The sequence below is a fragment of the Danio aesculapii genome, chromosome 19 (assembly GCF_903798145.1).
Source record: "Danio aesculapii chromosome 19, fDanAes4.1, whole genome shotgun sequence".
Classification (NCBI taxonomy): domain Eukaryota; kingdom Metazoa; phylum Chordata; class Actinopteri; order Cypriniformes; family Danionidae; genus Danio; species Danio aesculapii.
Window position 1 is genome coordinate 2,512,677 of NC_079453.1, and position 16,272 is coordinate 2,528,948.

Genomic DNA, 16,272 nt, shown 5'->3' on the forward strand with positions numbered 1-16,272 from the left:
TGGGTAAATTCATTTTTAGGAGAACTAGCCCTTTAAAATTCTGCTGAAGAAACAAAAATACATCTCGAAAAGGCTCTGGAAAGGCTCGAGGTTGAGTAAAATAACCACTAATCTTTATTTTAACCACTTTAATCTTCTATTTAAATGTCAGAAAACCCTAAATATACATGTCATAAACAGGCACAAGGATCATGTGCCCTCAATTCTTTTTGGCGCAGAAACAATGACCCATCACTTCTACAGCGAGAGGGGTCGACAAACCTGCTGACACACTCTCATGACTGTGTTTAACTTTAACACAATTTCCTCCGAACGTCATGCTAGTATAGAATCGGTTACACAATGATTTTCCTCATAAAGAGTTCTTATATTACGGGTCAAGATTCTAATATCATGAAAAAAGCATGCTGCCTTCTAAGACAACTTGATTCAGCTCATTTCCCGGACAGCTTTGCACACATTCTTGCAGATCTGACTATTCATAAATGGACTGCAAGATTTCAACACAAATTAATTAATTTGTTGCTTTCATCATAAATCAATTAATCAAATAAACGATCAATAACTGTTTATACAGTCTACCCAACATTACTAGGTAACATTCAGTATACAAAAGTTATTAAATTAAATAAAAAATATTGTGCATGTTTTATTCGCTGTTTGACGTAATCTCAACTGAAACATAAAAAGAAGGTGGGACATATCATAGCTCCTCCCTTTTATAAAAACAGCCAATAGCATTTCATCTTTATCAGACCAGCGCATCGAATGAAAAGCAAATGAGAACTCATACAGTAAACCAAAGTAAAAATTAAAATATTAAATATAATATTAACATTGGGCGACACAGTGGCTCAGTGGTTAGCACTGTCGCTTCACATCAAGAAGGTTATTGGTTTGAGTCCTGGCTGGGTCAGTTGGCATTTCTGTGAGGAGTTCGCATGTTCTCCCCGTGTTGGTGTGGGTTTCCTCCAGGTATTCCGGTTTCCCCCACAGTCCAAACACATGCGCTATAGGGGAATTGATAAACTAAACTGGTTGTAGTGCATGAGTGTGAATGAGTTTGTATGGGCATTTCCCAGTACTGGGTTGCAGCTGGAAGGGCATCCGCTGTGTAAAACATATGCTGGATAAGTTGGCAGTTCATTACGCTGTGGCGACCTCTAATAAATAAGGGGACTAAGCCAAAGGAAAATGAATGAATGAATGAATAAATACTAACATGCATCTATTAAAATATGGATATACAAGAACATCCTATTGTATATTCAAGGAAAGCATTATTAAGCAATAATGCATTGCAAATCTCAGCTGTTAATATTGTTGCAAAATGTAAACTGCAATGTAAACATTTAGCTCTGTGCATGCTGTGTTAGATTTCTTTTTGCAGTGCTGAACATTATGACCAAAACCACATATGCAATCTTCTGTGATTAAGAAGATTGCATGTAATTAATTGATTTAGTGTGACTGCAAGGCATGAAAACATTAAAGGACACCCATTATGCCCCTTTAAACAAGTCTCTGATGTCCCAAGAGTGTTTGTGTGTGAAGCTTTAGCTCAAAATAATGTTCTATAACGCTCTGAAGTGGACCCTTTTAGGCTTTGATGCTAAGGGTTTACATTGTCAGGGTTCATACACATTTTTACTACTAAAACTCCATGACTTTTCCAGTACATTTTATGACGTTATGTTTCATGTAATGTCTACATATACATGATAAATAATAAGAAAAACAATGATGTTCAATTTTATTACAGCATATCATAGAACACGCAACAATCTATTTTGTTTACATTTGTTTTATATCTATGTAAAACTGATTTTGATCATGCTTACACAGCACTAACTATGTGAGAGCTAGTTTTTGGCCTAGAACAGAAAAGAAGTAAAGACAACTCACCTATATTCAAGTTAGGGCTGTACAATAAATCGTTTCAGCATTGATTTCGCAATGTATGCATCCGCAATGGAAATACAGTTTAATATAGAGAGTTTAACCATAATGGAGTAAAAGTTTATCATCTGCATGCATTTTTAAAGAGACAGTTCACCCAAAAGTTACTTACCGTTTTCATTACACCCTTCACTTGTTTCAAACCTTTATGAGTTTCTTTTATTTTTAAATGAACACCAAAAGAATATAATTGAATAACTCCTATAGTATTGAAACAAGTGAAGTAGACTTTAATCTTTGAGTGAGCCGTCCCTTTAAGGCCTGTGACTGTGTGAACATTTCAATATTTCAAATTTTAAAACATCCGGCCACAAGAAATTATTTGTAACTTTAATAAAGAGTAAATAATATACAATGAAGACTATGCAGTGTTGATTATTCAATATCTGTAGCTGAATAGTGAACACCTGAAAACTATCATTCACTATCTTTTACCTTTACTATACTTTATTTATCTATGCTTGTAATTTATTTGTTATATATTATTTGAGATTCACGATTCTACAAAATCCCCCCAATCAATCTAAATAAACCGGTTAAATAATTTTGGTTTAGTTTATTTGTTTACAGGGTCAATGCACGTTAATAAACATTACTGTAAAATGTGCCAGAATTAGCCATGAATGGCTATTTTTCATCTGTAGACCCCTTACAGAATGTTAAAAAGTCCCACCTAAAACAGAAGCACAGCATAATAACACTATCATATATAAAATACAATTAAATCATCAGGTGAAATTGTGTTCACATCGCAATATATATCACAGAAATACTAAATACTGTAATGTCAGGTTTTTCCAACATCGCACAGCTCTAATTCAAGCATATAGATATTTGTTAAAATAATTTCCATGACTTTTCCAAAACTTTGTGGGTTTTTCTATTTTTCCAAAAACTTTTCCAGGCCTAGAAAATGCCATGTCAAAATTTCAGGACTTTTAAAGGTTTTTCATGAACATATGAACCCTGGATTGTGCTCTTTTCAGAAGAGAGCGGAGCTATGAATGTCTATGTGTCAGCATATTGGCAGATTGAGAATCAAGACTAAAAACAATCCTATGCTAATGAGAAAGAGATCCCTAGTGTCACTCTGATGACACACACAAAGGGAGAATGTCAATCAAAGTGTTTCTGCAGACTGTTTTTATCAAGTCTGATTATAAAAACATGTATACATTTTGACTATTAGAAGCTGCTTATAATCACACACTGCTGACACACAACTGTGTTTAAACCCCTCATAAAAGTGATTTTCGCATAATAGCTCCCCTTTAAGATACTGTAAACATTATTCTCTCAAAAGCAGCTTTGAAAATGTGTATCATTAAAAGTGTTATTTGACTTGCAATACTTACAATAATACATTGCAATCAATGCCAAAAATGATAACTCCACTAAAACGAGCTATTTTTGTGCATTTTTCTGTAAACAAATCAAAACTCAAGTCTCCTCAAAAGGTACAGTAGTAAATCAACCTGCTGTAAATGTCAAAAAGAATGTGGAAAATGGTTGTGCAACATCAATATGGTGGTTTAATGATGCAGGGAAACTTATTTGACTAACAATAAAAGTGGCCCAGGAAAGTAAATAAAAGCTGAAATGTCGAAAATGACTGCATTAAAGTGGCCCAAGCATGATTATATGCATCGTAAGCAAACGGATCCAGTAAAGCACGTGAGACCACTGACTGTCTATAAGCTGAAGTGAATGTCATGTGCTTCACAGTTATTTGAAAACAGCGGTTCAGCTTAAACTCTAAAACGAGCTGATGAAGCGTCTTACGCAAACGACATTCGTGAAGCGGCGACTCGACAGTCTGAGAGCAGCTCATCAGCAGAGAAACCACAGGTTCCTCATAAGCATGAACGTGCACTTTCAGCTGTTCATTTGGGTTTGTTAACGGTACCTGCTGCAGTGGCTCATCTATGATATTGGATCCTGTCAGACGACGGTCGATCTTTATGAGTTTGGATTCTGATTTCATTTCCTCCAATACCTGAGAAGCAAACACAAAGACTTCAAACTCAGAAGCTGGACACAAGATTCACTGTCAAAATGAAATGCCTTTTTATTCTTTCTTCATACAGTTTAAGCTGCTTTGAATACATTGATAGGCAAAAATATGAATTTAGGGCTGCACATAATATCACAAAATTATCATTATCATGATTGAAGCATTTACAATATATGTATCGCAGATGAGTGTGACGAATTACATTTATTTTATGCATTGGTTCTTTATCTAAATTTGACCAATCAGATTGGGATTTACTATCTTTAGCCCCGCCTCCCTAGTAGTTCTGTTACTGGTGAACCCAGAGCTAAAAATAAACACTATAGGGCGGAGTCAAGATGAGAGGAAAATGACAATAGCCAATCAGAGTCAGAATATCTGCAGAGGTTTTCACTCACTCTTAGTGTTTTAAAGACAAAATGTTTGCATCAACAGTTTTTTAGTCTAAACTACAATTAATTAGATATTAAAAGTCCCTTCTACCTATTAATTTTTTTATCATTAAATAAATTATTTAAAAACAGAATAAAAAGAGCATTTTTTCTGCGAAATTTTAAATCATAAGAAATATGATTATCGCAATACTCAACAACAATAGGAAGTATCGTGCACTCTGAATAGAAATAAAGATAAATTGAATGAAATGAAATTAACATTTTAATTTTTTTCTTAATAAATGTTTCTAGAACTATTATGCATAATTTATGCATTAATGCATAATATATTTTATAAAATGTCAACAGTTTCAGAATATATATTACATACTTTATTAAATGTAAAAATAAAAATAAATTAAAAATATTAAAAAATAAATAAAAATAAATAAATGCTTTATATATATATATATATATATGTGTGTGTGTGTTTTTTTTTTTTTTTTTCATAATTTATTTTTAATTTTTAAAGCTGCATGTTATGTTATTGCTTAAAGGTGCTGTATGTAAGTTTTTGACCCTTCTAAAGCATAAAATACCATAATATGTTTGCAGATATTTAAGAAACATGCTAAGTGAACATTCTTGTTTATCTGAGAAACAATGCTGAAGTCAGATATTCTGCTTTGAAAATGTGTTTTCCGTGCCAGAACGCTGTCTTTGTTTTGGTAATTTTAACCTGCCCAATGCCAGTTTAGCCAATTATATTTCAGCACCATGTTGGAAAACCACGAAAGGTTCTGAAAGAATGCCTCCGTGACCAAAATTCGACCTCTGGTGGACAATAGCAGACTACAAAATTATTCAGCTCAACATGAGGTTATTAATTAGCAAATGATATAACTATTACGAGTGTAAACATTAGGTGAGCAGGTTACATTGTAACCGCGTGTGCTAACAACACGCTACGTGATGAGATACGCAGTGATGAGCAATTTGGCTCTTAGCACCAGACGAAACATGACAGAAATTTAAATACAGCCATTCAGAAGCACAGAATATGCACTCAACCACGAAATGGTGAGGTTTATAATCTATTTAATACATATTAACCCTCTTTAACATTATTAAATGTAGATGCTGAATCATGTGTTTAGTTTTAAAGTTCAATTTCAAATGGTTTATTTTATTTTCAAGATCTGAGGTGAACTATCTGCTGCTACTTTGAGTATATGGCATTAAATGTGATGTAAAATGGCATTCAAACCCACATTGTTAGCATTTAGCACTTAATAAAGCACATGAGGTTTACCTGAGGTGATCATAGTTTTCGGTTGTTCACCTGTGAGAAATAGAAGCCATTTCTAATATATCAACTCGAGATACTGGTAGGGACAAAAATATTCCTTTTATCGGGTGCTGTTGCTTTTATTTAGAACATGGTTTAAATCACTCGCTCCTGTCCTCAATCTGGCAACCTGCGCTTGCGTTTGTTTTGATCCAGGAGTGCGATACCTAGTTCAACCACTGGGTGTCAAACTTACATACTGCACCTTTAAATGCATTACATGTCCTGTTGTTTGCTGTGGTAAAAAAAAAAATCTAAATTAAAATTCAATGAGAAGGACTATCAGACACGCAAGCAATACCTTCAGTACGGCTGTCTGTGTGGGCAGCATGTAGGAGTGTTCACATCTTTCAAGGTGTTTCTCTGAGTTTGTCTTTCCAAATAAAAGCAGCACTACAAAACCCCTGGAGAGAGAGAGAGAGAGAGAGAGAGAGACTGCATCATCATACTGGAGCATCTACAGGTTTACAGAGACACTTTGAAGGATTTTGAGTCTAATTTGTACTCCACTTACCCGCCAATGAAGCAGAGGATGTAGAAGGCCAGATAGAAGATGGCAAAAGGTCCAAATGAGATGAGGAAGAGGACGACTCCCAGACCCCCCCATCCCCAGATGGACAGACTGGCCTGAAAAACACACACACAGACAAATTCAATGACATTATATTTATCTTGTGTAGATTTCTAAGATTATTAATTGCTCAAAATAAAAGCAGCCGGAGCTAATTATCACTGAAAAACACACAAGACAAGGAATGAGACCTGGAAAAAACAAAATCAAAACTCATTGTAGTGATTTCTTCCTTATACAGCGGGGAAAACAAGTATTGAACACGTCACCGTTTTTCTCAGAAAACATATTTCTAAAGGTGCCATTGACTTGAAATTTTTATATGTTGGATGTTGATAACAACCAAAGAAATCCAAATATGCAAAGAAAACAAATCTAATTAGTTTTCAAATTAAGTTCTGTGTAATAAAATGAAATGACACAAGGAAAAGTATTGAACACATGAAGAAAGGGAGGTTTAGAAAGGCAGTGAAAGCCCAGTTTATTTTTCAGCAACCCTCTGCCCTTCCTCAGTGTAAATGAATATCAGCTGCTTCAGTCTAACATCTACATTAGCAGGAGGATGAAGATAAAAACAGGACATTTCAGCAAGACGATGATCCAAAACACAGACAAGGAGACTCTCAGATGATTTCAGAGAAAGAAAATCAAGCTGAAGAATGGCCCAGACAATCACCTGACTTAAATCCAATAGGAAAACAAAATAAAGCTCAGATTTGATAGACGAGACCCACAGAACTCTGTTGAAATCTGTGAGAAACTCACACCTGAGCAACGCATGTGACTTCATTCTCCATATGAGAGGCGTCTTTAATCTGTCATCATTTAAAAAAGCCTTTTAATATAAAGTATTTAATACATTTCAGTTGTTCAGCACTTTCTCGTGTCATTACACTGAACTCATTTTTCAGATTTTTTTTGTTTTGTTTTATTTTTATGTTTGTTTTGTTTGGGTTTTTACCAAAATCTGGGTCAATTCCATGTCAACAGCTCCCTTAGAAATATTATATGCAGGAAAAAACATGACAATGTGTTCAATACTTATTTTCCCTGCTGTATTTATCTTTGTCCTACTGTGTTTATTTCAAAGAACTTTAAATTGTTCAAACTAAAAGCAGCCATATCTAATTATCATTGAAAAACACAAGAGCAATGAGACCCGGAAGACACCCAACAAAACTCATTGTAGTGAATTCTTCCCTATTGTGACATATACAGAGTGAAACAGTGAAAATGAGAAATGAGAAGAACAAATGTAGGGCGGGACAGGTACATTTTTTTTTTGTCCATGAAACTGTATTGTTATGGATCTCATGATTGACAGGCCAATCCCGTCCTTTGTACCAATCAGAGAAGAGATGTCACTAAAGTGGGAGGGGAAGTTAAAGACACTTTAATTTAAAATGATAACGTACACAAATTAAACATTATAATAAATAATGCACAATTGTATTTCAACATGCAATGAATTTAATATTTCAATATGCAATATTTGGATTTCATGGTGACTTTAAAACGAAAAAAAATGGACTAAGCCGATGGAAAATGAATGAATGAATGAAAGTTTGAATCAATGTTCTACAACCTAATATTTTCTATATCATTATTTGATTCTTTTATGCACAGGTCAATGATCAGACTATCTTTCCTTTAATTGCAATTAGTTTTCAGCTCAAATTGGCTAGCTGCAATTGGTTCCAGATAATCATTATCATCACAACAGAGAAGCAGAAAAACTGCAATCACCACTGTCGCTTTAAGCGGAATAGTTTTGTTTTTTTTTAAGATTTAAGGGGGGAAATAAATCAGAGACGACACAGATGAGAGGAGCGAATGTGACAGAGAATGTGTCCAATGGCCAAGTTTCCTGTTTTTGCCAGGAGAGGAAACTCAGTGACCCAATCAGTGCCCTTCCCTTCCTTCTCCCGAGCAGACTGCGCGTGCACACACACACACACACACACACACACACACACACACACACACACACACACACACACACACACAGGGTCAGTCCTGAAGTGTCCTGCTTAACTGAAGTGTGTTAAATAAACATCAGACAAAAATATGATCAAGTCTCCATGGACTTTGTAGAATGTGATGACGCATTACCACTAGGCCTGCACTAATAATCGCTCATCGATGAACAACGCCGCACTAAAATGTAACAATCTAAATGTAAAGGTTTTATATATCTAGTAGGGTTGGGCGAAGTTAGCCAATTTTGCATCTTACGATGTCTAATTTAAACATCACGATGGACGATGGCATATTCGTCGTAGGCTGCAGTGAATTAATTATTTATGAATAATTAATTGATTCATAATGAATTAAGTATTTGTAGCCTACCATTTCAACTACCTGACCCGCATGGTCTTAGTTTTACCCATAACCAAATCATAAATAAATAAAGATAAGCTACACACAAATGACCACCTGTCAATCACTTTTCCGCAGGACTCTGCATGAATAGGCAGAGTGATCTGTTTTGTTATAATGGCATCCACAACCACGGTAAAAAAGCTGCACAACCAACAGGAACCAAGCAACAGCATCTGAGGCTTTCACTAAAATTAGTAAGTACAAGTGTGCAAGTGAAAGATTAAAGCAGTGTACTGACGCTGTGACACGCTACCTGAAGAGTCCTTAGATAGAGACAAGATTACAACTATAGTGAGACACGATCCAGCGGTAAATCCTTAATAAACTGTCCGATGTGCACTGCTCTCTGGGGTTTTATGTACCCGCTCACTGCCAGGAGCTCAAACGTCCACATATAATGCAGCGCGTGCCTGTGTGTGTGGTCATGTGATGTGCGTTTGCAGCGGTATAGATGGAGATCTTTTCATAAATGCCAGGTAATACACCAGTGTGGACGTGGAAGACGTATTAGTGTAAACGGGGCCTAATTGTTGCTGTTGTGACGGGGGCGGGGCGGAGGATCGCGATGCAGGCTCAGTATTGTGATGTCTATCGGCCATTGGCGATGGACAATGGCATCGTCTACCAACCCAACCTCAATATATATATATATATATATATATATATATATATATATATATATTATTCTACAAGATATATGAATTTAAAATACTGTAGTTATTTTCTGTAGGTATTAACATTTGCAAATCCTTTTTAAAATATATATTTTCATGTTACAGATATTTACATTCATAATGATTTCCTTTCTGGAAACTAGTTATGCTATTGAGTGAGTGATTTTAAAATAATGGCCAATGAAGTGATGAAGGCAAATTAGAAATGTGTCTCTCTTCTGAACAACGCAATCAGTCTCTTGATATTTATTTCGGACTTTTTGTAAAGTCATAGAAAGGTTTAGTTTAATTTCCCGTTGCATTGAGCTTTGACAACTTCCTCTTCTGAGGACTCTGGAAATGTGAAAAAATCCTTTGGGGAAATAACGAAAGCAAAATGTGAGAGAAACGGCTGAAATAAAGGAGAAAAAGGTGCAAAAAATAAAGTGTAAAAGAAATACTGCAAATAATAATATTAATAAATGAACAAAATCAAGATTGCTATGATTTTAGACCTACAATTGATGTCAGAACTATTAGCCCTCCTTAAACAAAGTTTTCCCCTAATTTCTGTTTAACGGAGAGCAGATTTTTTCAACACATTTCTAATCATAATAGTTTTAATAACTCATTTCTAATCACTGATTTCTTTTATCTTTGCCATAATGACAGCAGGAGGGCGACGCGGTGGTGCAGTGGTTAGCACTGTCGCCTCAAAGCAAGAGGGTCGCTGGTTCGAGCCTCAGCTGTGTCAGTTGGCATTTCAGTGTGGAGTTTGCATGTTCTCCCCGTGTTAATGTGGGTTTCCTCCGGGTGCTGCGGTTTCCCCCACAAGTCCAAAGACATGCGCTGTAGGGGAATTGGATAAGCTAAAATTGTCCGTATTGTATGTGTGTGAATGAGAGTGTATGCATGCTCCCAGTACTGGGTAGCAGCTGTAAGGGCATCTGCTGCATGAAACAGATGCTGGATAAGTTGGAGGTTCATTCCGCTGTGGCGACCACAGATTAATAAAGTAACTAAGCCGAAAAGAAAATGTACGAATGAATGATGACAGCACATAATATTAGATAAGATATTTTTCAAGATACTAGTATTCAGCTTAAAGTGACATTTAAAGGCTTAACTAGGTTAATTATGGTAAAGTTAGGGTAATTAGGCAAGTCATTGTATAAGAGTGGGCAATCCAAGTTCTGTAGACAATCAAAAATAAATATTGCTTAAGGGGGCTAATAATATTGACCTTAAAATGGCTTTAAAAAAATGAAAACTGCGTTCATTCTAGCCAAAAAAATTTTTGTTTTCCAGAAGAAAAAATATTATAGGAAATACTGTGAAAAATTCCTGAAACTGTTCAACATCATTTGGGAAATATTTGGGGAAAAAATAAATTATTAAAAAAATAAAAAATAATAAATTAATTAATTAAAAATAAATAAAATAAAATTAAATTAAATTAAATAAAAAAAATTTAAATAAAAAATTAAATAAAAATAAATTAAAAATTAAATCACAGGAGGGCGAGTAATTCTGACATCAACTGTATATAAAATGGTTAGTCACAAATAAATCAAATGGTCTATTCGTCTTATTTCTTTGCAAGAATAACTTGTCCAAGTCTAACAACACAACACCTTTGGACCACATAAAAGCAGTGATATAACCTCTGTGATTCATTCCACAACCCTTTCCCCTGACCTCTGACCTGTTGAATGGCTCTGTGCACAGCAGATCATTCATGACTACTGCTGACAGGCCATGGATTTGGTCAAACAGCAAAACAAACCCACACTGGATGCTGCTGCTGAATTCTAGAGACTGCTCTACACCACAGACACAATGCATACGTGTTATTTAAGAGATGAACAAACAGGCTTTCACACAAGTGGAGTGTCACAGGACTGCAGAGCAGCCGCTGGCAAACTATTCCAGCTAAAACATCAGCTTTAACACACATAGCAAGCAGAGTTAAAGGGGTAGTTCACTCAAAGATTTGGGATCTGTCATCATTTACTCATCCTAGTTTCAAACCTTGGGTTACTTTTTATGATGTTAAACACAAATGAAGATATTTAGAAAAATGCTGAAAACCTGTAACCATGTTGGTTACAGGTTTCAGCTTTTTCTAAAATATCTTCATTTGTGTTCAACAAAATTAAGAAACTCACAAAGGTTTAAAACCACACGAGGGTCAGTAAATAGTGAATAAAATGTCATTTTTAGGGTGAACTTTCTCTTTAAAGGGCACCTATGGTAAAAAAATCTACTTTTCAAGCTGTTTGGACTGACATATGTGCATGTATGGTGTATAGACTGTCATATTAGGGTGATACAAGCACACCCAGTGCTTTTTTTCAATTTAACAACATAAAACGGTGGACCAATTGGAGCTGTTTTCAAACCGACCGCTACTTGATGTAGGAGAGCGGTCCCCCCGCCGCCCACCAATATTGATTGACAGGCGCGTCATCATATCCTCAGTTTGTTGATTCACGTCCGCCATTTTCAGCGTGAGTCGAAGAGATATCACTAAAGGAACACGCTAGCTCTATTTTTAGATGCAAGGCTCATTGGGCTCAACACAAGAGCAATATTCTCCACATGATCGCTCTAATCAGAATTATTGGTTGTATCTTTAGGTAGGTTTGCAAACATGTGTACTTCTCATTGAGTCTACCTTATATTTCAGCCGTTTGCATTTCTCACGATCCCAGAAGCTCCCTGTGATCTTAACTAGCATGCGTTTTAGAATTCTAAACATAGGTTTCTATCAGGGTACACTCAAGTCGGACCGCTGCAGAAACCTATGTTTAGAATTCAAAAATGCGTGGCGCGACGTTTCGGGACACTTCATGTTTCTTCCGCGCCACAGAGAGTGTCTGGTGTCGCGTGTCGCGGCTTCGAGTGGCGCCTCAGTCAAAGTTAATTCAGTGTGCGTGGTTAATAGTTTCTGTGTACAAGCTCGGCACTTGAAACTAGCACACAGTTGGCTGTAAAACTGTACAAAGACACAAATGATTTTGTACTCTCTGCTTGGTCTGTGTCAAGAGTCGTACATGTACGACTGAATGGTGATCCTCTCTCTCCTTCTCCGTCTGCCTGTCAGACTCTGTTGCAAACGCAGAGCGGGTGAGCTCATGGCCCCGCCCCCTTGTTACGTTGGCGGGAAGCCGAAACTAATTTACATGTGAAGCAACACACCCCTAAATCAGCGAACTGTGGACACGCCCCCAACATGACAATTTTTAACACATTATAATAAAAAAATCTGAATTGTGTTTTAAACTGAACCTAAACTGGCACAGAAGAACCATAATATTAATATTAAATCATAAAAAAGAGGTCAACTATGTGCCCTTTAAGTAAAGTGAGAAAAACCACATTTAAACGTGAATCCCCCACATTATCATTTCAATCGGAGTCCTCTGGCATATAGTTTAATATTACAGCATTAAACCCTTGTTTTGCTATTTGAATTGAGGTGTTGTGGTTTGTTTACATTAGGAAGGCCAAATCACAGAGCACTGCTGCCATGTTCACTTACTGTAAAGTCTGGTTTATACTTCTGCGCGCTGTTTCTCTTGCTCTGCAATACACTTCCGAAGCGCTAGCTGGCTGTAGGTGTCTATGTTTCTCTGTGTGGAGTTTCTTTACTGGTGTTTTGTTTTTTCTGAACGCTTCCTTAAATGTACAAGTGGCTCAGATTCACTCATTTTGAGGCGGGAACCGGGAGACGTGCAACAACTTTGATCATAAGGTGAACACAAAACCGTAGTCTCCATCTGGAGCTCCTTCACGGGACTCCACACTTGTAAACAGCCAATGCATCATGCTCACACAGCTCTCACCTGTGCCCACACTCGTTGGCGCCACCAAGCCGACCAATCACAGAGCTTGCGGTATGCGTATGCATTACATTTTTTGAGAGGTGCGCGTCAGCGACAGCCACGGCGAGGGGCTATGCATCCACACGTAGGCTGCGCTGTAGCATACACGTGCGCTTGATGCAGAAGTATAAATCAGCCTTAAGTGTTTTCAGCCTTTTTGTTCAGGTACGGCTCAAAAATCTATCTGTTTTTTGAAGCTGTTAAATTGGGAGGATACCGGTACCAATATATTGGTATTATTAAGTATTTCATTTTTTTTTCAATTTATTATCAACTTGCACCTGTTTGATATTTATATGGAGATCTGGCAATATAAGCTCATGCCGCTTTCTCTGTGATTTCTTGCTCTGCTTAGTTGGTTATTATTGCAGACAGACACAACTCTTATGTGTATTAAAATACTTCATTAACAAGTAGATACTCTGTTCAGTACATACTGCATAGAAATTGGCCACTGTATAGTACATGCAATCACAACAACAACTAAAAACTGATGAGTGTTAGAGATCATTTCCTACAGATTCTGAGAGCAATCTGTGGGACTGTTTTATTGCCCACTGGCTGAAAATCATGTGACTGAATTGAGGAATCATTTACTCAAAAAGAACTTTTGTCAGCTTATTCACTCACATCATTCCGGACAGTTTGAGGTACTTCTTCCTTAGACCAGTGTTTCCCAACCCTGTTCCTGGAGGCACACCAACAGTACATATTTTGGATGTCCCCATTATAATCTGAACCATTCATTTCAGGTTTTGGAGCCTCTTGTAATGTTCTCATGATTTGATTCAGGTGTGTTTGAATAGGAAGAGGTGGAAAATGTGTACTGTTTGTGTGCCTTCAGGAACAGGGTTGGGAAACACTGCCTTAGACCATTAGTAAATTTCTGAATAAACTTGCGTAAAATGACAAAAAGCACCTTAAAATTGTCAAAACAACTTCTGTGATATGTTCTTCTTATTTGGGTGTGATTAACTATTAAAAGTATTATATTATTAATATATAAACACATTTTTTTACTATTTGATAGGTGAATAATGAGCTTTAAAATAAAATAAAGTTCTATAATATCTATATGCTCGTTCTCTTTTTGAAGTATGAATTTTCAGTCTTCACAGAAAATGGAGAGCGACACATTCTAAATTTCGCCAGAGCACAACCATATAAAAAGCACATAAACAGGGATTTTCCATGGCAGGGTTTTTCCATTATGCGGAGGTGGTTCCCAAAGTTTTTTTGCTACTTGAAATAAACACATTTTTATATTATTCTAGTAATCTTATAAAGTAAAAAAGTCTTATTTTAAAAAAAGAGACTAATATTAAATGTAATTTTAGGGAGCACTCACACAAGGCTATCTGAACCATGCCCGGGCATGTTTCCCTGTTCGTTTGACAAGTGTGAGTGTTTCGAATTGGGCCCAGGCATGGTTCAGTTGCCCGGCCCTGGCCCAGTTGGAAGAGGTGTGCCAGAGTGCGGTTCGGTTGGGCTTTGGCGTGGTACACTTGTAGTGTGAGTGCAAATTGCACCTGAACCCAAAACGGAAGACGCAACGTCACTTTTAAGGGACTTTTTCCATATAGGTTTATTAATCGTCCTTACTTTTCAATGAACGCAAAATGTCGTAGTTTATTAAAGACGAAAACCGCACAAGGATTTTTATGATGAGAGCGTCAAAGGTGGTGGATCTGTTCAGCAGAATATTTGACTGCGCGTCACTGCTTTCCAAACAACTAAAATTAATACATAACAATATAATTAAAGTAATGTCCACTGTGCTGAGCGAGAGCGCTTCTCTTTCTGTTAAACTGAACAGGAAGTCATCGATGACATAAGCGTGCTCGGAAGGCAAAATGTGCGAGTGCAGGCCGAGGGGCAAAGGGGAGGAGGGACAAGATCGCTTTGGCATGGTTATAGGCAACTGTAGTGAGAGTCTGCCCTAACACATGCCCAGTGCTTGTGCATGACTTCGGTTCTGTCCAACATGAGTGATTTTTGAAAAGGTGGAGGAGTTTGTACAAAATTTGACGTAGGTGGCCACCTTGTAATTCTCAACCTGGGACATAAGTAAACATTAAATAATAACATTTACAAAATAAATAGTCTTTTATTTATTTTAATAAGTGTTAAATGCTTTTTAACACTTGTTTGAGGAGGACAGACTGACGTCTTTTATAATGATAATCAAGGTCATGGTAAAAAAGAAATATTTGAGAAGATTCTCTATACAGTTAAAAAGCCCTGTGCTTATCTCAATGATAAAGAGCAAAGCACTTGCATTTGGCCTCAGCATGCACAAGTAAACATCCCCAGAACACAGGAGAGGAGAAAGATATAAAACACGATGGAAACCAAACCACCTGAATGCAACCGTGCCAAAAACCAAAGTAAACCCTTACATTATTTACACAAAGCTCAGGCGAGAAAAATCAACATTTACTGATTTTATCGGAGTTATTTTATCAAAAAAAAAAGAAGATTTGCACAAATATACATCCAATACACATGTTTGTGAAACGTCCTTGGCTGTGGGAAGTTTTCCATGTGCTCTGAATAACGTTTCAGTCCTTATCACGACCAAACTAACCTCTAAAGAAGATAAAAGCAGATTACAACCCACGTCAGGCTACAAAACCAAAGCTGCTCTCTTTGTGGTCAAACACACAATAATCCAGCAGCCGCTTTACCTTTAGCATCTTCCACCATCAGAGAAGATCACGAGGTTGATATAATCTCCATCCGGTGCCAGTTTTTGAGGATACACACAAAACGGCATCATTACACAGGAACTAAATCATTCGTTTCTCGATTACAAGGCGTGCGAACGAGACGGGAAGGTGTAAAGCTGTAACCGTAATAGGTCTCTTAACAGCGCTGATCTCATACTGTCCTGCAGCGTCCTCGCAGACCGGGTCAGCAAAGACTTTGAGTTAAGATTATTATCCAGCGACTGTCATTCAATCAGCTCCTCCTTCGCAAACCGCAAAAATTCATTGACGTTGAGCTACTACTGCTGGCCTACATATGAGGACGTTTCCAGAACATGATCCTCTGCTAAGGTCACAACACACAATCTGAGCCTAT

At 36.8% G+C, this 16,272-nt stretch overlaps 1 protein-coding gene across 1 annotated transcript in view; it reads right to left on the reverse strand.

Moving 5' to 3' along the window:
- snx13 (sorting nexin 13) overlaps window positions 1–16,272 on the reverse strand; it is a 64,698-nt gene that overhangs the window by 38,501 nt on the left and 9,925 nt on the right. Inside the window, exons 2-4 of the mRNA XM_056479639.1 lie at window positions 6,210–6,322; window positions 5,997–6,099; window positions 3,866–3,955 (exon numbers count right to left, since the gene is read on the reverse strand). Of these exons, the coding sequence (XP_056335614.1) occupies window positions 3,866–3,955; window positions 5,997–6,099; window positions 6,210–6,322 (306 nt within the window). The remainder of the gene's footprint in view (window positions 1–3,865; window positions 3,956–5,996; window positions 6,100–6,209; window positions 6,323–16,272) is intronic.